General features: G+C 36.3%; 1 protein-coding gene and 1 long non-coding RNA gene across 3 annotated transcripts in view; one reads left to right on the top strand and one right to left on the bottom strand.

The window, feature by feature from the left end:
* Positions 1-26,444, bottom strand: part of LOC132157710 (uncharacterized) — a 42,528-nt gene extending 16,084 nt beyond the window's left edge. The window contains exon 1 of the long non-coding RNA XR_009437596.1: positions 26,433-26,444. This is a non-coding gene — a long non-coding RNA (uncharacterized LOC132157710). The remainder of the gene's footprint in view (positions 1-26,432) is intronic.
* twist1b (twist family bHLH transcription factor 1b) lies at positions 386-2,051 on the top strand. Of its 2 annotated transcripts, none has more exons than XM_059567500.1 (2): positions 386-931; positions 1,559-2,051. In XM_059567500.1, the coding sequence occupies exons 1-2, from the start codon at positions 570-572 to the stop codon at positions 1,560-1,562; spliced, it is 366 nt and encodes a 121-aa protein (XP_059423483.1). In that variant the 5' UTR covers positions 386-569; the 3' UTR covers positions 1,563-2,051. The 2 variants fall into 2 exon arrangements, with proteins under 2 accessions (XP_059423483.1, XP_059423482.1); XM_059567499.1 differs by having other exon boundaries at positions 387-1,110.
* Positions 26,445-26,884: the final 440 nt, after the last annotated feature.

Below are 26,884 nucleotides of genomic sequence, written 5' to 3'. Positions count from 1 at the left end.
TTTTTGGACATAGTGTTTCTCTGTGGCTCTTTTAATTTATTTATTTATGGGGGGGGGGGGGGGTCGTTTCAGAGACCAAATGTGTTCATTCGTTCGTAAAAGAATACGTTCGTGTGATGAAACAACCAATAACCGAATTAAGTAAGTTATTATTACAAAGGAAATGCCGAGCTGATTCCAAAACGCACTGACTGACTGAACGTTGTTTTAAAATCTAATAAAAGCACAACGAATCCTTTCATTTATTTGAGCGTGCAAACGCTATTTTTCTGCTCACCAAAGAACTGTCAGACTTGTCAAGGAAAATATCTCTAGTTTAAAAGAAAAGTTTCCCCCACCCTCCTTCTCGCGTCTTAAGCCTTCTTGGCCAATCGTCTCTCTTCTCACAAACACTTTAGCAGACTATAAGAGCTCCCCAACTTTTTCCTTCAACCCAACTCAAAGTTACTTGGAATCCCGGATACCTAGTTATTTCTCCGAGAACAAGCAACGCACACTTGGAATTGTATTTCACCCTCACGAGGGAATAACGTCTTGGATCGCACGCGCTTTCAGCAGACTTGAACGAGATGCCCGAAGAGCCCGCGCGAGACTCCTCCAGCTCCCCCGTGTCTCCCGTGGACAGCCTCAGCAACAGCGACGGAGAGCCCGACAGGCCACCGAAGAGGTGCGGAAGGAAAAGACGCTCGAGCAGGAAAAACGGGGAGGATTCCGATAGCTCGACCCTTGGGAAAAGGGGGAAAAAGTCTAGCAATAGCAGCAACAGCCCTCAGTCTTTTGAGGAGCTGCAGACGCAGCGCGTGATGGCGAACGTGCGCGAGAGGCAGAGGACGCAGTCCCTCAACGAAGCGTTTGCGGCTTTGCGCAAAATCATCCCCACTTTACCCTCCGACAAACTGAGCAAAATTCAGACGCTAAAACTCGCCTCCAGGTACATCGATTTTCTCTGTCAGGTTCTACAGAGTGACGAGCTGGACTCCAAGATGGCAAGTTGTAGTTATGTTGCTCACGAGCGTTTGAGCTACGCGTTCTCAGTTTGGAGGATGGAGGGCGCATGGTCCATGTCTGCATCTCACTAGTGTGCAGGGAAACTTTTTTTGTTTTCAAATGGTACGCTTTCACAATATCCCTCGTCTGTAATGATGTTGTTAACAACTGCGTAAGATCTCTTAAAACATTGACTTCATTTTACGCGTTTGGTCACAAGTTGGAAAGCCAACAACTGTTGCATGTATTTCAGATCGTCTGGATTTGTTTACTATCTGCATGGCTTTATTTTTACACACTGCCTTTCTCTGTAGATAGCAATAACGCTAAATAAATAATCTAGTCTGGTCGAAATGTAGCTCAAGTCTATAAAAAGTCGGGGAGCTGTTAAACAGCTTTTGCATGTAACGCAACTGAATTGTTTACCAGCACGGCCTACTGTAGTACATTTTTTCCACAATCGATTACAATGACCCCCCCCCCCCCCCCCCCTCAAAACAAACAGGTCACTGTAAATAATGTTTTTCCTATAGCAAACATTGTCCCGCCTAAATCATGCTGTTATTCGCAGGTGAAAGCCAAGAGCTGGGAAAACTCGAAGACCAATGCGCCGACACAATGCTAGATTCCTCCATAATCTTGGGGAAAACTGCAAATGTTCCAACAGAGGTCATGGCTAATATCGAGAGAAGGCCACGGACAGCGAATTGTTGCGCGTGCGCTGCATATGGACGTCCTCGCGAGTGTTATTATTGACGACGAATGTTGGAAATGTGTGCATATGCATGTTTTTCTATTTTTTTTTTTTTTTAAGACTCAGTTGTGCATAGCTTTCTTGGAGAAAGTGAAATTGCATCACAAGGACTGTCGATGAGAAGATGGGGAATGAAGCCTCTAGTTCGAATCCTGTGCAAAAGGCAAAGTTTTAGTACAATTCTATTTATTTATTGATGACACCCTTTTTCAAATGAAGGCAAATGTAGGCCTATCCTGTGTCGAAATGCATTTTTTTTGCTACTTTTGTAAATACATGTATATTTCTGTAATAAAGATGAGAACTTTTTATATGTTAGTATCAAAATGTATTCACTTCATTCGTACGGTCTTGGAAAAACTGAAAGATTTAGAAGGGAAAACAGTAGGCCTAACTACACGTTATTACCACTCGTTTAGTCTTATTATGAAGAATGATTTTAATAGTTAGCCTATATTTAAAAAATAATAATAATTACACGAGTTGGTTGACATAGGCAGGAAATCAGAGACAAAAATACGTTCAATAAAGTTGAAAAATAAAAACTTTACATTTTGAGCTAAGCAAGAAAACCATTGTTTTATTACTTTTAGTAAAAAAAAATTATATATATATATATATATATATATATATATATATATATATAGCCTAACTAGTCCAATACAGACTATGTTTTAATTCATACAACACAGTATGAATATGGAGAGTATAAGATAAAACGGTGCATTATTATCACGTTAGAACGCATTATAGATGAAACTGCATAATTTAAAATAGTCTTTAACAATTGTATAAGATTCTGACGGATTATCAAATTTTATTCCGATAGGTCTGGCTAATTCCGATGTCTGTTTTAGTTGTTTGACGGAGTTATGGACGTATAGGTTCAACAGTAGGCTACTCTCAGTTCAGTTCATGCAAGGAAAATAAAGGAAGCGGAAAAGAAAATAGGTTTGTATTCATGGCATGTACTCCAAAATTGTAAAGTCTTTTTTTTACAGTTGCACTAAATATCATCGTTTTCATTCAGCTAAAGCTTTCTAAATACACACGTGCGTCACGGGGTCAAATCCCTGGGGACTGCAATGGACTTATATCCAGAGGCTGCTCCAAAAATACTGTGTGCAGGGGAAAAAGACAGAGCTGCTCAGTTTTGTTTGTTTTGCTATTGCCCAGTTTCATTCATTTAATAAAAAATAAGTGCCTTTCAATGTAAGTAGCTATATCCAGTTAATTAATTATTTTTTAATTTATAGTAACAAAAGTCTAAAATTTGTTTTTTGTCTTGCTATGACTGCGAAAGGCCTGTAGGATATTTTGCTACGTTATTGCCATTTAAGCATAATGTAGTATATACTGTCAGATGCGTTTGATTTTATATGAAGTCTGGGAAAGTATTTTAGAATCATGGAATATTTGAAATAAAAGCACGTGCACGTTTGAAGGTGTGTAATTGGGTTTTGAGGCATGTGCGGAATTCCCAGATGTCTATGAAATTGAAGCTGCCTCCAGCAGGACATGGGAAGGTGGGGTGGATGAAGCTGGACTGAATGCTGAGCGACTGTAGGCTAATGTTAACCTAAATAAAAATCCCCGCGAGAGACATACAAACATATTGCATCAAGTTTTTAACGAATAATTCATTGTGGACAACTTTTCCAGTTGCTCTAATATTTGGTTTAAATAATAGCAAACACTTTTATTTTAACTTAAACGTCATAAAGATCCCTGTGAACTTCAGGAGAAAACTGGACCAAAGTTTGAGCTCATTTCCACTTGTAAGGCATTTGGCAGATGGATGTTAGAGGCACACGAACGAAACTTATTTTGAACAGATGTTAGCATTTTAGAGTCACGTGAATTGAACAGATGTTCAGATGTTGAGGTCCGCCTTTAAATAGACTATACTGAAAATCTAAGAAACAAATGTTCGTTGGCTTTTCTTGACGGAATAGAGCGCGTGGAGTGACGCTGGTTGTCCTCGGAGACTCGAGGTTTATACGGTGAATTTAAGCTTTTTGCTCTAAATCACGGCCCGTAGGATCCAATGTCGAGAAGAACGCCCGTGGGAGTTTCCCTAATAAAGAAAACCGTGTAGAATTGCTGTTCTTACAGGTACTGTACATGATGGTGCTGCTTTTCCGACATCATTGTGCATCTGTTTAACGTTTGTTTGTTTTTACGTTCTGTCGAAACCGGAATGAGTGCGTGGCCTAGCTACTTGTAGTCTAGGTCAGAAACTAAATTTAATAATAAAACCTATAGTTTAAACGGTAATATTGTGACATTTAACGTTTCAGGTAATTCTGAAAGTGTCGCATTTAATCAAAGCTTACTTTTATTTTGACCTGGTAATGATTTTTGACTCGTAAAGCTGCTCTGATGTCAGTGTTAACTCCGTTTGAACAGCTTCCCTAAACCAGTTTTATGCAGAATTATTTTGTCTGGTATTTTTTTTATACTATATACATATCTTTCAGGTCCCTTAGGTCATTTATTAATGTGGCATTTCGGCTCTTAATTACTCGGGAAAAAAACAATACGATTGTTTTCGTGGGTTGCCAGAGTTCTTAAAAATATATTAAGTGTTTGAATTGAGTTTCTTTGTCGCGTGTACTAAACATGACCAAAATCATTTTTAAAATATAGGCTTTAATAATTTGTCTGAAACACATAAAAAGTCAAACGAACCTTTTTGTTGGGGGGTTAGTGAAGTCAACGCGAGCACTTGTTAATTTACACAGCTGGCTCGCTTAGGCTACAGCTCAACAACTGCTGGCAATTCACTTTATGAAGGAAAATTATTTTCCACTAAAACGACAAGCAGATCTTCTGCTCCTGGAAACAGGTGCAACTTGCAGAAGTCGCTGCAACTGTTTTAAAATCACACGGAAAAGCCCTCGAAAAGATTGTTTACTGGATGCGCCAATAACAGGCCTATTCATCTTTCAGTAGAGTAGCCTACTCTGCCTTCTATAGGTTACAAATAAAGATTGTGTGCATGTGTGGATTGTGATTTAGCGGAAGTGGGCAGTGCAGAAACATGGTTGCCTATACCTTTTTTTTTCTTCAGATTTTTAAAATAATTATTCCCAGATGTAAAAGTTTAGTCCCTCGATTTTCGGTATTGCAAGCCATTTTATATTTCTATGATTTTAACATTCAATGTTGTGATTTTAAAATGAGTGTCAACTCATGATCAGCAACATGATTGTCACAATAATGAATTTTCATCTTTCAAATTTTTTTTTTTTAAGATCAAACATTTGTGTATATTATGCTTGTATTTCAAAAATAAAAGTGCTTTTGAAAAACCATCTGACATGCTTTAGTTTCTACATGAAACGCTTGGGCTCTTTAGACACAGGGACATTACTGTAGAGGGTAGCATTAAGCGGTTATACTCTGGAGATGGTGCAGGGTTACAGTTACGCTAAGGTCAAGCCTTGTTCCTGGGTAGAGCTAAGGTTATATAAAACAGATATTGTATAGGCCTACACCTTAAAACCCCTTAACATCCGATTTCCTATCCGAACAAAGAGAGTTATGATATTGATGACACAATTCAATTGCAATATACTGCTATAACAATTTAAGAAATCTGATAATGAATCATGAAAGCAATCAAACATGTTGGTTGTCAATTTAATAAATGTTGAAAAAAAGTTGAAAACGTTAACCTAAGAATTAAACAGCATCTGCTGTAAAAGAAGTCGAAATATGTAATACAGTAGCTAAATATAATATCTAAAACCTAACTACTAGTTTGTAAATGATAATAGCTGTTAGAATTTTATGTATCTTCATTGCACATTATTGCTTTGTCTTTTTCATCACAAAATGGCCTATACATAGTCTAAAATGAGAGAATGAAATTTTGGGAAAAACTCTCAGTATCACAGTGCAAGCTGTCATCTTTTAGCTTTTTGAAAAGATCAATTGTTGCAGCCTGATGGTAGTTAAATTACAGTTTGGTTGCATTAGGCTTAGTGGTGCAAGTGTTGCATTAAGAGTGACAGAGCATCAAAAGTCCCCTTTCAAACTCATTCAACAAAGAGAGCAACGAACCCCCATGTTTACGGAATACTTAGCGCACGCCACCCAGGGAGCAGACAAGACACGCATCATGCTGCCGATAGGGGATACACAATGATGTCACACACAGGAAATGGCTGGAGAGACTTGGCACCTCACGGTGGTTGGCCCAGCATCCATTGGCTCAGGAGGGCTGCTGTGAAAATAAACAGGCAATCAGAACGCTGCACGAGAAGTACACAAATCCATTGTGGTGTTTCATGGATAATAAAGGCAGAGTTTTCACATCTAGAGTAGTGTTTATTTGTGCAATCTGCTTGTCCATAAATAGACTTGTCTTTTGCAGGACGGATAAACATAGAGCGTGGAAGTTAATGCGGTTTTTGTCCTGCTTTCAAACTTTCCAGTTAATGTTTAGTAATGTTTACTGGATGCTCGTCTGAAAAAGAATAAGAAAAAGTTGATCCGTAAACGGGCTCAAGAAATACATCTAGTATGACTGAACCTAAAATATGATTTTAAGCTACAATCATTTAAATAATCCTGTAATTATATATATATATATATATATATATATATATTTACCAAATACATTTAATTTAATGACTTAAGGAGAAGTTTTCTTAAAAATGAACATTTTATTAACCCCATGCCTTTCCAAACTATATATTTACTGTATATATATATATATATATGCACACACACACACACACACACACACACACACACATATATATATATATATATATATATATATATATATGTTTATTAATTTTTTCTTCTGTCACAAACACACACACTCGAGAGAGAGAGAGAGAGAGAGAGAGATTTGAAGAATGTCTCAGTAATTTCTGTTCATACAGTGTACAGTGTATGTCAATGGGGTCCAGAAAAGTTTGATCAAAGCATTGATCAGCTCATGTACACTGTAAAAATGATTTTTCGAAGATTACTGAACATGTTTTACAAGAAAATATTATTTCAAGTCTCTGTACTTATAATTTATTGTTTAATTCAATGTGTTATTTGCATTGTAATTTTACTTTACTTAAATTTACTAGCAATTCCTAAATAAATCGTTTCTACAGCATTTTGAGTTTAAATATGGTGACATTTTTAAATATCAGCAGCATCAAAAAAATAAAAATAAAATGATTAGACTTAATTAGACTTAACCTTTGGACCCCTGAATTTCATTGTATGAACGAAACATTTAAAATGTAACATTTTTCTGATCTCCATGTGTTCCATGGCATGAGGGTGAATATATTATTGCATATTATATAGTATATTATTGATTTACTCAAGTTCTGTCAATCCGCTATTGGTTTTTCAGTCAATCGGTACTTAAGTGACTACATTTTGTTCATGCTAAACAAAACACATCCCAAAGACAAAGATTCAGAAAATGAAATAAGCGGTTCATGTTGTATCACTTAACACCATATTGCTCCGGGAAACGCTTTTGTTCTTCTGTTTGGCAGTAAAATCCCCCATCTGGATCCAACCTGTTATGAAGGAGAATATCTAGTGACTATATAGAAAAAAATACTGCTATGCATAATACAACTTGCGGCTCTGGCATGAAAGTAGGCTATTGTCAGGCAAAACGAAAAGAGAACTGAACGTCAGCTTTCATGAATGAGACGGACTCATTACAATAGCCAATTTTCTGACGACCCTGTTAAATAATCCCAAGTGCTTTCAGACATCTTAAAGCTTCCACAGAGCACTTCGTTAATATCCATAGATTTCAAATTAATACACTTTTCCAGAATCATTTAGTAGTGCAAAAAGTGAACTATTATGATTGGCTTGTCATTAAAGACCTCATGGTCTTTTAGCATCAAATGTTCAGTACTAAGGAATCTTTCATGCACTGAGAATTCGACAGTGTGTGACTGATGCTCTTAGCAGTCAAGCGGCCTACGTCACTTTCTCCGGCCCAGGGCCGATCACCCTAATGACACCCCCCACTCGCCCTCCTATGGGGTCGGCTCCTGAACAGCTACCAAGCTTCACAGAGTCATTAACCTGCAGCCCACCGGAGCTCTCAAACACAGGCCTATTTTCACCACTACATGAGGAAGATAAGTGATGTGTTGTTTCTTGGGCATTACAATGATTCCTCTTTTCCTTCCTCCACTTGTCAGGAAGCGTAACTGGGGCTAACAACAGCCTTGAGGTTAAAACAGGAGGGTCATTATCATTTAACCTCTACATCCTAATCATGTTTTGGCAAAAAAAAATGCTAATCGTTTCATATTTCATGGTTTTATTTTGAAATTAGGTAAAAAGAGCTTTGTATTCTTATCTAAAGCTCAAGCAACATGAAACTATCTTCAAATCTAAAAGACGCTAATAAAAATAAAATATCAATCAAAAAGTGATGGCTGTATTTTTTATGAGTCTTATCTGGCCTCGTTAACATACCTTCATGTCAGTTTTGTGTAAAAAAAAAAGTGATATCTGACATTGCTTTAGGTAAGTCTTAACTTTAAACATAAAAATCATATAATGGTGATTTTATAGGCTGCAAATATTTTTTAAATTTGCATGTTGGTAATAGTTTTATCTCAGAATTTTAAACATCATAAAGTCTTTTTCTCCAAAGGTTGGTTGCATAAATGTGTGAAGCAAAGTGCCATATCTAATTGACCATTAGAAGTTGCAGCATGTCATGGGTAAAATAATCTCTCACAATATACTTTTAAAAAATGAATAGGATTTCTTAGCATTTAGATATATAAAACTCAGTTTGATATTTAAAAGTTTTAAGTGACTGGTTTTTTCCTGATGCTGTGGTTGTACAGAGAGAATCAGACCATTCGTCAGCATAGGTTCTGATGAAGATGACTCAATCTCACTTAACTTTCAGTTCATTTCCCAGCAGGATGACTGTTATTATAATTCATATATGATTCAAAGGTGTCACATTTCAGTCCATCTGATGTCAGTCCATAACATGAGATTCGATAATAACAGTAAGAACTTTCAAAATTTTGCGAAAGACAAAAGTACAAAAACAAGATATGTTGGAAAATAAGATTGGCGCTTTTTGCAACATTTATTCTTCTGAATATTTTTAAGGCTAGGTCTATTTCTTAAAGTCGCATACATTGGATACAAAACAAAAGAAAAAGCCACAATAGTGAGCCATATTTTTACACTTTGTGTTAGTTGAGACTAATTCCAATTTATTTTTCAGCTAAATTTAAACAGAAGCACAAAAGAGTTGTACATGTTTTACACGTTCATATGTAAAAATTAACATATGAAACTCTTGTGGCCAACAAAATTTTAATTAATCAATAACATTACAAAACATATAAAGCACCTGTGACAACTTGTCCTGGCATTTATGAAACTCTGTTGTCCAGACAATAAAGACATTTGTTATTACGGAACAAAAATTTTGTGTACAGGTTTGAATCTATGTTAACTGAATGTACAGTAAACTATTGGGCAAGAGATCGATTCGATGAAATCACTCCAAAGCAACAAATGCAAGAGCAGGAAGTAAGAACTGAAAATCTTTAACATGAATCAGTTCAGAGGAAAAAGAGCATGTTTTGTTGTGATCGGCGCACAGGGTGGTTCTGTTTCTTATTCTCAACAGACCTTTGATGTCGTTTCCCAAAAATCCTGCAATGACATTGGAATTTTGACTGCAGTTTGGTAATGTTGAGAGTCTGATTTTGTTACATATATAAGCCAGCCTAAAAGGGACTATTAATATTAGTAAGTTCTATATCTAAGGTCTGAGTGATCTCTACAGGGCACCTTGTTAGTTAATCTCACGTATCTTTGTCATAACGTGGAGGATGACATCAAGCACTGACTTAAGGGATTGGCTTCCCCAGGGTTCTGGCTCCAACCTGCAGAGAGGCAAACCAAGTCGCTTGTGACCTGGGTACTAAATCAAGTTCAAAGCATCCTGCTGCATGCTCGCAGGTATTGTGTTACACATTCTCTGTTGGGATCTGGTCAGCCTGCCTTATGTTTGGTCAACCCCGGGGTTGCCCCTTTGACTCTTTCTCACAGCTTGGTGGAGTGACATTTCTACAGGCAGGAAATACTTGTTAAGAATTCAATTCAATACAAGTAAAGTTCAATGGATAGCATTTGTGACAACATTGATTACCACAAACTAAAACGTGAATGGGCCAATCTGTAAACATTTTAGCCACAAGATGGAAACAATAGTATAATATTGTAATAACATGACTTTATTGTGAAAAAAATTACCCTTTTCTGTGTAGATTTTGAAAAAAAGTCTCTAATTTTCACCAAGGATGATTTGATTTGTTAAAATACAGTAAAATACAGTGAAATGTAAAATGATTGCTCTCTATTCTTATATATTTTAAAATGTAATTTCCTAATTTGATGGCAAAATAGAATTTTGATCCTTCAAAATCACATGATTTCACTTGATCCTTCAAAGTCGACATGCATTTCTGATGATTATCAATACTGGAAATACACCCAGATCAAACCAGTTTTATTAAAGGTAGACTAGCATCCACCAATTCGCACAGACTGTTTAACTTAATGTGTTATTTTTCAATTCAAAATGCAAAAGCCATCATAGTCACTTACGACGCAGAAAAACATTAGATGGGGTCGAATGAAAATTCCTGTTTTCCACATTAGAGAGGTTTGGTTTTGGGAAGTCATTCATTAATTGGATTATAATTCTATATACATCACCTTCAGCCACTGTCATTGCTCATGGACTAAAGTGATTTTACACGTTACACGTTGATTGACCAAAAACCATCAGAAAACTTATGGATAGATATTTAGAAGACAATTTGTATGGATTTTCGAATTTCAGATTTAACATTCTATATTCAGATGATCAAAAAACTCTGCTCTGTCAGCCTGGTGAAACTTATCAGTACCTGTATAAGGTACTCCACAGATTTAACTTAACTGGACAGAAATTGTTAAAAAATGGATTCACTTCAGAAACATGTTCACATTGCACCCAAAATACCCAGCACATACCCAGACACATATTTTCACACCCTTTGGTATTGTACCCCAATTAAAAAATTTTGGGAAAAGATAATTGAAACATGATCCGTCACTATGGGATGTCACATCCAAATTTCTCCATCACCTTCTCTCATTACCATCCAGCAAGTACAGGTGTGTTGTGTAATGTTGGCTATCAGTATATATATTTTTGTTTGTCAAAGTGATTCTATATTTAGCACACGTAAATATTATCACTTTCTTTACTTAACCTATGTTTTGTATTTATATGTTAAATGTTTGGTTCATTGGATTCTGTATTTGGCACATGTAAACACTGTCACATTCTTTACTGGCATAAAAAAAAATGCAAACAGTTTCATATATTCATGGAAAATGATATTTTTGAGGAACAGAAACAGCATTTATGTGAATATATAAATATTTAGAAGCATTAATATATGAATGTCTTTACTGTCACTGTGAAGCAATTGAATTATTCATTGCTTAATAAAAAAAGAATTAACTAAAAATTCTTGTTCTCGTACTCTCCTAAAACTATTGCTTCATTATTAACTTAATGCTTAAAATAACAAAATTTGAAAGTTTTAACAATAAATTAATGAGTGCTTTTATGAAATTATAAGTGTCAATTGATTTCAACCTGTCACCTTGATTCAATATTACAGAAAAATGAAAGAAAAGAGCAATTTATTTTTGGTGGTAATCAATACTATGCCACAAACTGCATTGAACCCGTAATATTCCATAAACTATTCCATTATTAATTATCTTGAATATTTAAATGCATACACAGACTACAGTCTGTGAATGTACAATCTTAAAAAGAAAAGTTCTTTATTAGCATCAGTGGTTTCATAAAGAAACTTTAACATCCAAAGAACCACTAGAGGTTCTTCATACTGGAAAAAAGTTTTTTTTTAGATATTCTTCACGGTAAGAAAAATATATATATTTAAAGAACTTTTCACTAAAATGTTATATTGGGAACCACTATGGAATCACTATGAAAACCCCCTTTTTGGAACCAATATTTTTTTTAAATGAAGAGTGATGAAAGGTTGTTGATCACAGTGTTGTCAACACATGAACAGTCCTCAAAAATTGTGAGAATTGCATAAGTGACTGAGAACAAAGCAGATGCATTAGGTCAACAGCAGCTCATTACGCCTTTGTGCCTGAAATCAACATGTTAAATCTGCCTGAAAGCCTAACTATTTTTCGACTGCACATACCACATGTCCGATAAGATAAAACTATGCTGTGGGGAAACTGGGTAGAAGAGGCATGGCAGAACGTAACGCTGTTTTGAAGCTCAACTGTCTGGCACCATTGATCGTGTTGATTAACCTGCCCAAGAATGTGGACATTCACGTAAAGTGTGGTCTGCGCCCCAGTGTGGAGCGATCTGAACTGCGCAGTGGCATGGGACAGTAATTACTGCCTTTCCCTGCGACACACCACATTAACTCTTCATGGGCTGTGGATGAGTGCAAACTACCAGCCTTGAAGGAAAACTCCATTCCAATATGCCATTCCATCCTCCTTCCTCGCCATTGCACTAACAATTTAAAGCTGCATGATGTGTACAAGGATTGATTGAAGAGTTATATTTAAATCATGAGCTTAGATTGGAAAGATATATAAAGAAAGCATTGATTTCAGAGAATAATGCATATATTGCACAATGAAGCTGCAGCTGCTTTTATATGCAATTATCTAGCAGTTAAGATTTTAAGATAAATATGTACTTCAGTGCTAAGCCAAAACAATCATAACATTCAGGCAGTTATTGGGTAAGATTTTACAACATTTTCAAGAAATCTTTTCAAGAAATCATTATTTAAAAAAAATGTATATATATATATATATATATATATATATATATATATATATATATTATATATATATATATACAGTACAGACCAAAAGTTTGGACACACCTTCTCATTCAAAGAGTTTTCTTTATTTTCATGACTATAAAATTGTAGAGTCACACTGAAGGCATCAAGGGCTATTTGACCAAGAAGGAGAGTGATGGGGTGCTGCGCCAGATGACCTGGCCTCCACAGTCACCGGACCTAAACCCAATCGAGATGGTTTAGGGGTGAGCTGGACCGCAGACAGAAGGCAAAAGGGCCAACAAGTGCTAAGCATCTCTCGGGGAACTTCTTCAAGACTGTTGGAAGACCATTTAAGGTGACTACCTCTTGAAGCTCATCAAGAGAATGCCAAGAGTGTGCAAAGCAGTAATCAAAGCAAAAGAACCTAGAATATGACATATTTTCAGTTGTTTCACACCTTTTTGTTATGTATATAATTCCATTTATAATTCCACATGTGTTAATTCATAGTTTTGATGCCTTCAGTGTGAATCTACAATTTTCATAGTCATGAAAATAAAGAAAACTCTTTGAATGAGAAGGTGTGTCCAAACTTTTGGTCTGTACTGTATATATATATGTATGTATATATATATATATATATATATATATATATATATATTAAATATACACACACACACACACACACACACACACACACCCATATATATATATATTAAATGAGGGTTTTTCCGTTTTTTAAATACAAATTGAGAAATTTCATGAACTATTTATTCAAAATTATTAAGTTTTGGGGGAGTTGCACCACATGACATTACAACCTGGACTAAGCTTGCCTGAAAAGATCGAATTATCGTATTGATGTCGACAGTCTTAAGGATCTGCAGGTGTTCTCTTTATGATATAATTTCCTGTTTTCTTTTCCATGTTTCTGCATGTTGATTGAACAATTTGATTTTACGAACAAAAATTTGAATAAGCAGTAACTCAGTTTTGTTAATTTTGCTCTAAGATAGAACAATAAAAGTTAAAGTCAAGGTTTAAGAATTTATCTTTTTATTCTGATATAAAGACCTAGAAATGTTTTTTTATATTTTAATATAAAATAATATGCAAACAACAATAAATAATTTAAACCTTAAGCTTTTTTTAGAATTTAATTCTATTAATGAAGCATTTTTTCATTCTGATATTAGAACAGTATCAGTATACCATGATATTTTCAGTTTATGTCCTCCAAAAATACAATTTTATTTTATGCATTTTGGAATTATTTAACATATATGACAAAATAATGAGTGCCACATCTACAATAGTTGTGTTTAGTGAACGTTTTGTTGCATACATTGCTCCGCAGTTCCTTTCTCCACCCACACATCCATGCTAAAACTTCCACCTGAGGAAGGAAAAAAACCCTTGGACTATATCCACTTCATTCCCATGAACCTTTGCATCTTTTAAAAGTAGTTGCCTGATCACAATCAAGCGTTTTGGACAAGTACAGTTGCTTTTGCTTCTGTGACGGATGCGATTTGGCAATGGCAGCTTTCAAAATCTCAGATTAAACGGGGGTGACCTTTGACACCGGGCCCAAAACCACGCAAATGCCCAAGGCGCATATAATTGCTGCTTTCCTTCATAATAAAGTCAGCATTAAAGTGCACAAATTAGAGTAACCACGGCAACCAAATTAGAAGGCCAACTGCGCTCCGAACACTTTCGCGACTTCAAAAGGTCTGCGAGCTGCAGACTCCAGGGTCTGGAAGAACCGGGCCTGGTTTAAATTAAGAAGCGACTTCCACACGCCTCACAAACGCATACTCAAGAGGAACAGAAAAAATAATAAAAGGAAAACCAAAAAAGTGAGAAAGGTCCTGGGGAAAGCCTTGCTGCACCAGCTTTCTGGATTCTATTAGGGCCAATTATCTTATCTGTTTCATTTCAAAGTCTGACCCAGGGGGCTCAATGGCATTTCAATACTGTGTTCATAAACAGACTGCAGCCTGCCGACTGGGTCATTACAACACTCAGACCCCCTGCCTGGGGTGATCAAATATTTGTGCGCTTTTGTAAATAATGCTTACTCTTTTTTGCCCCCATCCCCGACAGGAAACAAGGGTTCGGTTTTCGTGCGATTTATTTCGCTCGGCGAAGTAGACAGTTTATCTTTTCGACTTTTGACATCTGGTGCTTATACTAGTGCACATACATTTATTTTAATACATTATATTCTGTATATGTTTTATACACAAACAAATGTTTACTGCCTATCTTTCCCCAGTTGTTTCATAAATTAATTCAACCCTTTTTCTTCTGATTAGGTGAAAATTAGCAGACCTTCTTGGTTTCATTCCTAAAGTCACCGTAATGGCTCCCAGTTCATGCATCAAGAGTATCAGTGTAAGGAATGCAGTCCCTACACAAATCGATCAGTCCGATAATATAATATGACAGTTCAAAGTTTCCACCCAGTAGTTACGTAACACCACTATGACTTACAGTGTGATTTTCCACCCATGCTATTCTCACTGCTTTGGTCTCAGTAAGAATTTTATTTGCATTAATAGTGTATCTGATGAGTAAACAATAGATGGTATGATATATCGCTAAAGTGGTAGTAGACGGTATGATATAATCTATTGTTACAAAAATGTAATTATGGTTCCAGGTCAATTGTTTCGGTCTCATAATGGGGGAAAACCCTCAATAAAAGACTGACAATATCTGGGGAAAACATTTCAGTATAGTATTTTAATATTTCTTCTTATTAAAAATATCATATGTATGAATGAATCATTCATATTTGAAAAATGCCTTAAAAATATATTTAATTTAATTACATTTTTACTAAATTAATGATTACTAAGATGTGAAATGACATAACTGAAGTTGGCAAATATGTTATTACTTTTTACTTGATGGTCACACCGTAGTGCATTTTACAAATCATTCAGCTGAAACTTTTCTTGAAAATTGTATTAAAGTATTACATTTCCCCCCAAAACTGAATAAACCAACATGAATACAGAGAGTGTTTCTTGGCACAGGTGTTTTAAACTAGAACATTTTCGTTTTCATTATTATAGACACACTATTTATCACTTACCCACATACTACAATGTTTCTTTGTTCACACAAACACACACACACACACACAGAGAGAGAGAGAGAGAGAGAGAGAGAGAGAGAGAGCAATGAAACAATTACATCAAAAATATTACTTTATCAAAAGGCTGGCAATGCAGTAAGTACTGGACATAAAAACAGCAAGTGCCTGAGCTGTGCCAAGATATTTACCTTAAGGTATCAACACACCACCTGCACAAGCAAAATCTGAATTATTCAAATCTGGGTTCAGAGAAACATCATCCCAGAAATAATACAGACTGGTCATGCTCTCTGGCCAGCATCATCAAACAGCACATCAAGCAGAGGCCCAAGTCATGGGCCCTGACAGGACCCCTCTCCATCTCTGAGTGACACCCGGGTGTGGTGGGGTCCCGTAGGCCAATTTAGGTAATCATACAATTAAGCAGCTCCGTCACAGAATTTAAACAATGTAAGTCTAATCAGGCAGGAGCTCTGTAGTGATTGAACAGCGCTGCAGCCGAAATAGAGACCTGGCCTCATCATGGAGATCCTTGCCCCTGGAAGAGCCTCCCTTCATCATGGGCACACCAGGAAATGCAAAGGACGGCGGGGTCACCGCCGATTGGCCTGCTATGTGCCGTTGCCATGGCTACCATCCCTGAGGCCAATGAAAACAGATGACAGGAACAATAATATGAGATGTAATCACCAAGGTCAGTCGCCTTCACTCCAGTCCACCTCACCCTCCAGTCTGTACAAACCCATCTAACACTGCCATTTTTCCAGCATGTCGCAAGAAATTTGGAGGAATTTTCTGTTGCTCACAGATTCAGTATGAGTTCATACTCCATGATCCCTGCCCTAACTTTTATATTTATACCTCTTTGTTGCATAATTTAGCAATTTATAGCTAGCAAGAAAAGTCTGCAAACCTCAACTTAAAGGCATGCAAACTGCACTCAAAAATATTTCAGTCTATATTTAAGATCTAACATTCAGTTTTAGGACCCATTAAAATTACAAAAGTCGTCTTTAAAAGGAATGCATATGAAGTAGTTCATTAAAATATAAACTAAGAAAACGAAATGCATATGTTTTTTAACAATACTATGTTGAAATTTGCTTTAATTTTGTACTCAGCAAAGGTACACATACATATATATATATATATATATATATATATATATATAAATCAAATTTAAAGTTTCAACTCTAAACTCATTTGGTAATACTTTAGAATAGGGAACAATTATTCACTAACTACACCTTTTCCCTCAATAAATTTCTAATTTGCTGCTTATTAATAGTTAGTAAGGTAGTTATTAAATTTAGGTATTAGGTAGGATTAGGAACGTAGAATAAGGTCATGTAGAATAAAGTATTAATATGTGCTTTATTAGTACTAATAAATGGCTAACATTCTAGTAATATGCATGCTAATATGAAACTAGTTAAGAGACCCTAAAATAAAGTGTTTCCCTAATTTATTTTATTTTTGTAATATTGCTTGGATTCAAGGTTTAAGGCAAAATAGATTTAAGGTGTAACAATTTTTCATATTTAGAGCATATATTGCCATAAATTCACTAATATGATGCATATTCAAACGTATAGTCTTCACCCAACACCCCAGGTCATACCGATTAAAGATTTCAATAACAGACCCCCTCTTAAAGCACCCAACATTAAAATATATTACAATCATTTTACTTTTATTTTGTCATGCTGCCAACGTATCTTGAATTACTGTACAGTTTTTCTGAGCATTGTTTTAGTCTTGAAAAAATTATGTCAGAGCTGCAGGGCTCGATCTTTTATCACTTGCCAAAAAGAACGAGGGCAAATAATTGCATCCAGATGTGAGGCGTTCTCACTGATAGCAGCCTTCATTTCCTGCCTCTGCTTTTTCATACAACCCATTACACCTCAGAGGGAACTGCTGTTAAAATATACCGTCATCTTGTAAATCAACACTAACTTTGGGCAAGTGTCATTTAGGAACATCTAAACACATCTCCAGGTCTGTTATGTTTCACAGCGAGTTTTGTGAGAGTTTTTGAGTGTGCTGTTTACTATCAGTCATGTGTGTTATCGATCTGTCATATCATCAGGATGTGCTAATCAGAGCTCATTAGTTACAGCTGAGTAATTAGTTGGGTTTGCTGAACAAAGATCTGGAAGCTCATCATGCCCCATTGGCATCATTAACAGCTGATGAAATGAAGAATGTTTTTTCTTTCGCATCACCTTAATTCTTTGGTTCTTGGACATTTGGAAGTATGCATTTGAATGCAAATGCATGCCGAGTATGTTTCTAAAATTAAACCAACTGATAATTTAATGCTCCTTTTTTTAACTCGCTGTTGCATATTTTTATTTGCCATACATGTTTAGGAGATACATCTTACGCTAATGGTTTTGCTAATAAAGGGAGTGCATTAGTGAGGCTTTTGTTCACAATAAAATATAAAAAAAAATTGTAAAAAGAAATCCAAAAAGAGAACCTTGATTTTGGGTTACTTTAAAAACCTTTCAGTAAACTGTTCTTCAAAAAAAAAAAAAAAAAAAAAAACGTATTTTTTTCTTTAGCGTGAAGGACATTTATATTAATCTAAAGAACCATTTCCCACAAAAGAACCTTCTGTGGAAAAGCTTGTAGATGCCAATAAAGAACCTTTATCATTAAAACTGTAGATATATATTCCTGTGCCAACATACCTGGTCATACTGATCAAGAATAGTCCTTTCTGGATGCTTTTCATTGCAATCATTTTACATTTATCAATTCATGCTGCTTATCAGAACTACATGGATTTGTTTTGAGTTTATCTGAAATTGTATACCATAAAAGTTATAAACTGGCCTGTTCTTCACACAAAGTTATTGAAGCGCACAAGTTCTATGGAGAACGTTTGGTTCAAAATGCCAAAATGATGCTTTTTGGAGTTTGGCACAAGCTGTATAATTATTATATATACATGCTTCAGAGGACAAAATACAGGTTTCTAATGGCATATAGGAAGGAAATATAACATTATATAACATCCTTTAATATAACTCAAACCCCAAATTAAATGCATCAAATTTGTGTTCAAAAACATCAATCTGATTTCCCTTTTTTTTTTTTATTCTGAAAAAATAAACAGCCCAGGGGCAAAATTCCATGTCAGACTGATGTCGGGATTGTTTGGAAGCAAAAGTAAACAATACAGTGGGGTTGCCTATTGACTCAGATGTCGTGTTTAGACTGTGATTAGTCTTCACGAAATGAGAATTCCTGACAGAGGTTCTGAGACGGCATGGCATGATAAAATAAACGGAGAACTGCGCCGTTTCAAGGCGAGCTCCACAGACCATAAACTTTAAAATCCATAACCTGGCCCCCGCGCTCATTGTCTAAACGGGTGGTCGCCCAACTCTCGTTTTTCGTCCCCCTCATTTTCAACTTTTTAGGGTGTATACATACTCTCCATCTTTTCACCTCCTGCTTATTTCCTCCTCTTTCCTCACTCTCTTTCTCCTTTCACACCTCGTCTCTCCCTCATCTTTCACCATCTATCTGGCCTGTATTTGTGTTGCAGCTTCCTGCTTCTCTCCCACCCACTGTGTGGAGGGGCCGGGAGCTTACCTTCTCTGCGTGACACAACTTTTGGCTGCGCACAGGGAGATGGTGGAGCATGCTTTACTTCTAACTGTGTCACCATCCACCTGAGCAAACACTTTCTGGCGTTACAAAGAAGAGAGCCAGAGGAATGAAAGCGAGAGAGTGACCTGTCAGGGGACTATCGGTGGAGGCCTGGCATTGGTGCAGCCCATATATCAAAACATTAGTCTTGTGCCGGGCCCAGCTGAGATCTCCTTCTAGACATGGTTCTGCCTAGACTTCTCTTTCTTTTCTTCTTTCCTTTGTATTTTCTTGTGAGGGGCTCCCTCCAACAGAAACACATACTTGTCATGCCTCACTGCTGTCCCTTGTTTGTATTTCACATTACAAACAGCATTACGTTTGCAGTGCTCAAGGCTGGCCAACACACACTAGTCAGATTGTCAGACCCAATGGTACATTTAGTTGGATCCCAAAAATCCCAGTTAGTGCTGAAGGGAATGATAAAAGACTTGGCATAAAATGGCTTGCACTTAAGAGCAATGTTGGAAGCAATGTTGGAAGGCTACTTGAAACTATAGCTTCCTGAGGTACAAACTACTTGTGATTTAAAGTAGCTGTCAAGTAGTTGTTAACTAAAAAGTAGCTAACTGAACGTGTCGTCTATAGAGTAGATGTGAACTAGAATTGACCAAACTATTTGGTGGATCCATAGGTGGCAAGACTTAAAGTTGAGCTGCTGCTTTCAAGCTCTACATAGGTGAAAACAACGGAAAAAACAACTGATGAAGAAGGTGGAGAATACACTAACAGATATGCAATGAGGTCAGTTGTGTTGTATTTATTAGTGAGAAACGTAACATTTTTTTTAAGATTTAAGATTTATCACATAAACTGTTGGGGGAAATTAGCTTGTTGGCAGGAATGCTAGATTATCACAAAAACTGCATAACTATTTGCACAATGAAAAATGTAGCTACATTAGCAACACTTCTACATCTAGTTAGTAATACTCAACACTAGGGGTGCACCGAAATTTCGGCACTTTGGCATTATCGGTTTCGGGCCGAAATAAAAAAAACATCCGAAAAAGTAAACCGAAAATGAATGTCACCCGCCCCTCCCATCCGTGCGCAAGCGCTTAGGTTTCACTCACGGTCGAGCTGTTATCACGCGTCTGCCTATCAAAGATTAAGCATGTCAAAGGGCTATCACAATCAAAAAAAGCTTGTCACAAATGCTGCACAATCGATCGGACCAACCAACACAAGTTTCGAAAACGAAAACAGGGAATCGATTTTAACGGCCTTCTCTCGGAGCGCGTCCAGCTCGCCACTATACGCTCGCAGCGAACGCGCGTCACACAGCAACTGCAGGTTCTGACACACACACACACACACACACACACACACACACACACACACACACACACACACACACACACACACAGAGCCTATTAGTGCATAATATCAATGTAGCCTTCAGTAATGTTTTTCATTGATTTTATGGCAGTCCACATTGCTGACTTGTGCGCGTCTCAAGCGCCCTCTTTACGTTCGCCCTAATGCCTGTTTAGTTGTAGGTGGATTTGCCTATATTTAGCGTTGAAAAACGGATCAACGCCAAATATAGGCAATTTACTAACGATTCATTGAACACTTTGCCTATGTCTCAAAAATCGAACAGGATTTTTTTTTTCACAAAAGTGACAGCCCTATACGAGAGGACACCAAAGTTGCAATATGTAACATTTGTTCTGCAAAAATCTCCAAAATTGTGGATTTTTTTGCACAATTTTTAAAAAACTATTTTATTTGATGGAACATAAAACTTGAAGAATAATTATTATTTATATTTATTGTAAAAAATATTTTATGTTTTGTTATGTAACTGTTAATAAAAGTTTGATTATTATATTGTGATTTTTCAATTCAGATCCATTAAATCCAAGCAATATATATATACGTTTTTAAAAGAAGCCATTTTCGGCTTCAGTTTCGGTTTTCGGCCAAGTGCATCCTAAATTTTCGGTTTCGGTTTCGGCGCAGAATTTTCATTTCGGTGCATCACTACTCAACACCATCTCCAAACTTTTTATTTTTATAAAATAAATATATACAACGGAGTAGTATAAATGTGTGAATGTCTTCAAATGAGGTTTTCTTCATGCAAAATGAAATCTTACACTAATACATCACCAAATTCCTTAGAAGCCAGTGCTGTTGATGTTAGATATGCCTCTTCAAGGCGTTTTACTTAAGACCTTTGCAGAGGGGCTATAAAAAGTATTTTGCTGACAGCCATCAAACAAGCAATAATATGATTCCTCTGTCAGTCTTTCTTGGCAGATACCAGCATTTTATTAAAACCAGTACATTGCCTTTCTCTTGATCCTTTTTTTTCATCTTTTGCCAATTCCTGCTATAGAGGCTGTCACTTTGCCATCCCTCAGAAGAACAGAGCCCGTCTGTCAAAACAGCTCATCTCTAGGAGCCACGGAACATTATGTATTATGGAAAAGAACTCATTATAACTCAAAATAATGACAGTCAAAAATGTCTGTCAGAAAAACACAGTGTCAGAAATGAAAAATCAATTTCTTTCTTCCATGGGACATAAACGGAGATGTTTATGTTCATGCTGCTCTTTTCCATACAGTGAAGGTAAATGGCAACCAGGAGCTGTTAAAATCCAAAAAGTACCATAAAAAAACCTTGGTTCTTGTATGTTAAGAGATAGTTTAATAGTTTAAACTATTATAAAGAACATCTGAACATCAGTTCATAAATAAAAAATGGTGCAAAACTAAGTGCAAATAGCCCACTTCATCGCCCACCAACATGTGATATGAATATGATTATACATAATATGATATTTGAACAGGTTCAGTGGCCTAGATGGTAAAGCACCTGCCTGGTCGCGATAGACCCAGGTTCAAATCCAACTCTTAGTGTAAATAGCATTACTAAGATAATACTGTTTATATTATACTGTTAAATACTATTTTCAATTAACGTAAATAGCATCTAACTAAGATTAATAAATGCATTAGTAGTATTGTTCATGTTTAATAAAGAAGTAAAAAAACTTACTATTGAAACCTTATTGTAAAGTGTTTTCAAAGTATTTTTTTAATTGTTTCTGCCTTTACTTATTATTTTGGAATAAATGTAAAAATGCATAAAAACACTATTAAATGTATAATTAGTCAAATATTAAATAAAATTAAAATAATGTTAATCAAATACAAAATAGAATTATATCTGTTCTCTCTTTTTTAATGTAATGTTTATTAAACCAAGAAAAGGTGACAACATTAAGTGTTACATGAACATGAATTTTATATACACACACACACACACACACACACACACACACAAATATATATATACTGTATATATATATAACTGCCTCCTCATTTTAAAACACCACCGCACACCACTGCTTACTACCTTTCTGGGCCTTATGTGTCAGTTGCATTGCTGTCTATGCAGGGTCAGAATGCTCTCGGATGTCATCAAAAATATCAATTTATGTTTCGAAAATGTGTAGGGTTTGAAACTAATGACAGAATTTTCATTTTTGGGTAAACTACTGCTTTAAAGTTTAAATATGTGTATATTCAAATTTTTCAATCTTGTCCCAGGGTAGAGGTTCATTGCTCATTCAAACAAAAATTACAGTGTCCCAAGCATTTACTAAGGCCCCCACCAAAAAAGAAAAAGAAAACACAGTGCCTTCCCTCAGCACAGAACAAGATCCCAAGCAATCTGTTATCAATTTGAGGCCATGTATCTAGGGAAAAGCACGATTCCGTCCAAGATATAAACGATAACAAACGTGCTTGAGGTCTTTTGAAGTTACAGTGACAACATTCTCTGAACAACAGACATTAAAAAATGGAAAAACATCCAAGATTTCCAAGCCTTCGTTTTTTCCTCAGGTGAAAGTTTAAGCATGGGGGTGGAGGTGGAAATTGGGAGACTATTTTTAGTTTGTATGCTGCCCTTTCTGCGCATTTTCCGCAGAGATTGCATTCAGTAAATGGAGAAAACATCTGCCACTCAGTAAATCAGTAAATCCTCCTTAAGGACTTCAACAAATCTTAACACCTCCTTTATTTTTCTTGGCTATGGTCTGTTGTTTTTTTTTTGTTTTTTTGTAAAGCTGTGGACTTCCATAAATGTTACAATTTAAATAACTAATATTTGGAGGCCTGTGGATAATAAAATCATTCCCCATCTGCCAAAGTACCAGAACACAACCAGCGACACAGGCATGTGTTGGCAGTGTCATGTGTGACACTTCAGGCATTCAGCCGGCATGTCTATGAGGCCTAAGCAAAATTCCAATCAGAAGAATGTCAGTCTCTCCATTCATATGAATGAGACCCACACTAGAGCTCTGATTATGCAGAGGGCAGCTGTGGAAGAAAGCACCTGTTTCCTTGCCAATTCCCAAAGTTCTTGGCATTAGATAAAATTTTCATGGCAGAGTACCCTTAGGCTATATGAGTTGGAGGTGCCAGCTGAGTTTCAAAATGTAAATAAGGGCTAGTGTTAACTGCAGTACATTGAGAACTGTGGCATCCAACGACTCAAATCAGTTGATCCCCGTTAATAAAGAGTGATTTCCCAGCATGTTACGACTGGCATGCCATCGCCATCCTCACCAGAGACTGTTCCTGTCAGGATGGCTGTGTTGGCTACATATCACCCCAGCTGATGAACTACTTAGCATTCATAGCGACAAACTACACCATCCGTAAGACCTTAATGAAATCCGAGAGCTTTATCCCCCTGCATAGACAGCAACACAACAACCACATTCAAGGCCTAGAAAGGTAGTAAACACATTTTTCTTTGCACACAAAAAGTATTCTTGTAGCTTCATAAAATTAAGATTGAACCACTGATGGCACATGGACTATTATAACGATGACCATACTACCTTTCTGGGCCTTGAACGTGTCAGTTGCATTGCTGTCTATGGAGGGTCAGAGAGCTCTCGGATTTTTATAAAAAAAACCTTAATTTGTGTTCTGAAGAAAAACAGTCTTAAGGGTTTGGAAAAACATGAGGGTGAGTAATTAAACATCAAATTTGCAGTATTATAGCCTTGGTGAGCATAAGAGACTTCTTTCAAAAACATTTTAAAAAGTTACAAACCCCTAACTTCAGACTTATAAACAACACATATCTGGAATGGCAGCTGACAGAATGTTTCTAATCTGTTGTTTGGTGTGAGATTGCTGTATTTTGCGCTTGCGGCAGAAAACACCAGGAGGCAGCCTTTTAAAACAGTTTTCAGCTCATTTAACCAAGGGTGTTGGGCAGATGGTGGTGGCAGGGGTAGCCAGCTCTGTTAATTCATGTAACAGATGTGAACTCTTTACTCACACTGTTTTGAAAGCAGTGGTGCTGTGAAGTAAAAGCTTCGGCATCCAGGTACAGACTTGTGGTAGGCCTCATCATACTGTAATGGAGGCCTGCAAAATTATAATGTCGCAAAATCTAACTAGATAACCATCAGAAAATCTCTCAACTAAGATCTTCTTCCGTTATATAATCTTATTAACTTGGAGGAAATGTCAAAAACCATACAGGACAGAGTGGGAATTGTTACACAAGCAAGTTCTCTCAAGGGGAATATCTCCGTAAATTAAAGATTGTACGTCAAAAGTAAAATTATACAAATGCAACACCTCATTTACATAATCAATTAGCATTTTGTTGGCCAAAACAACTTTACACTTCAGCTTTTAAATCGAATCATTTGTCCTTCAGAACTTTTTACTGTTTATATTTTGCTAAGAATAGTCTAATAAATATAAACTTTCATTTAAAAAAGTGCTCTAAGAAATATTTACTGGACTAAAAAGTATAAGTAGCCGAAGTGAATTAGCCCTATAAATCTCTATCTGACAATTTTTTGTGCTGCCATACATATATTATTAGCTCATGAAGATAGAAATCCTGTTAAAATATGAATGAACAATCTCCCCAAAAGTTGTGAAGCAGAATTTTTTTTTTTTTTTAAAGCAGACCATTTTTTTTTCTAGAAAAATCTAAATTATTCATAATTACATTCTACCTAAAAAACATGGTTCACTGTTATTAACATCAAGGTCAGGAACATAAGCTCATATCCACAGAGGGGATTAATGTGCACCGTAGGTGTAAGAAAAAACAGTTTTGACCGGAAATATTTATGTGGAGTTTGGCTCTAATAGATTTATATTGCACCCTTGAATTGATGTCCAGCTATTTCAGCAGTGCACTAAAATAAATCTCTCTGCCAACTTTGCCCTACTGAGTGAGACAAACCTGCTACATTTAATATAAGCTTCAGCCCGAGGCAGGAGAACGTGAACTTTACAGTGACTTTTATGGTACCCAAGACTCATGCAGTGACTTCAAGAACAACACATAACACTGGCCCCACTGGTTACTCCTACCAACTGTGTGATGACATTATTTACACACCTCGAGAGAGAGAGAATTATGGTAGTAGTGACAGCAATAGTGTTTTGGACCTGTGTTTCATTTTTAAAGAGTAAGGTTGCTGCACTGCATGCCTGAGTTATCTGCCTTATCTTCCAAATGGTCTCCTCAGAGAGTAGTCACTGACATATGTTGGACAATGAACACTTTTCTCTCTGCAGAAGATGAAGGGAGTCATATAGGAACTTGTCATTGTCCTCCTGATGTAGAAAATTGCTGTGAAAAGGTCTGTGCTATTGCCAAATCATTGCGCAAATGCAACCAAATCTGACAAGTCCCTTCATATTCCAACCAATACAGTTTCTAAACATTAGGGCCAGAAATGTTTTTATGCTCTCTCTCTCTCTCTCTCTCTCTCTCTCTGTGCGTGTGTGTGTGTGTGTGTATCTGGCAGCACTGTGAGATTGTTTACATTAACAACTTTGTCTATCAGCCTTAACGTTTCTATAATATATCACACTGTAACACACTGCAGGCCTCAAGACTGCAACTAATTGTTCAAAAATGCAACAAAATATGCACATTTGCCACACTTATTTAAAAATAAATTAGGAAACTTTGCGTAAATAATGCAATTTCATCATATATCATCGCCTGTAGTAGCGTTATACTTTGCGAGCCATATTGTTTGCTCCACACACAGCGCGAGCACTCAGTATCCGATTCGTGAACAAATGAATCGGTTCTTTTTAATGAATCAGTCAAAAAGATTGACTACGCTGGGGAGTTACCGGTAGGTGTGTTTGAATCAGATTCAGTCAGATAGCGACTCCCTCGCTGCTATCTCGAATCGCTGAATTGCGAGTCATTTTTACTTTAGACTGATTTGAAATGAACCGGAAAACGTTTGTGAGAGTTATTAGTATATTTACTGACTGGTTGTTCAGATGGCAGTTTATATATATATATATATTTATATATATAAACAGATCTATCAATCAAACCTTAAGGGGGTGGTTTACAGTTTTTTTTTCTCCAGGCTTGATTGTGTTTATGGGGTACAGTCTAACATGTTTTCTTGATTCGTTTAAAAAAAAAAACCACATTATTTTTTTACATAATT

Source organism: Carassius carassius, chromosome 15 (genome assembly GCF_963082965.1).
Source record: "Carassius carassius chromosome 15, fCarCar2.1, whole genome shotgun sequence".
NCBI classification, from domain to species: Eukaryota; Metazoa; Chordata; class Actinopteri; order Cypriniformes; family Cyprinidae; genus Carassius; species Carassius carassius.
This window is presented reverse-complemented; position numbering and strand designations above follow the sequence as displayed.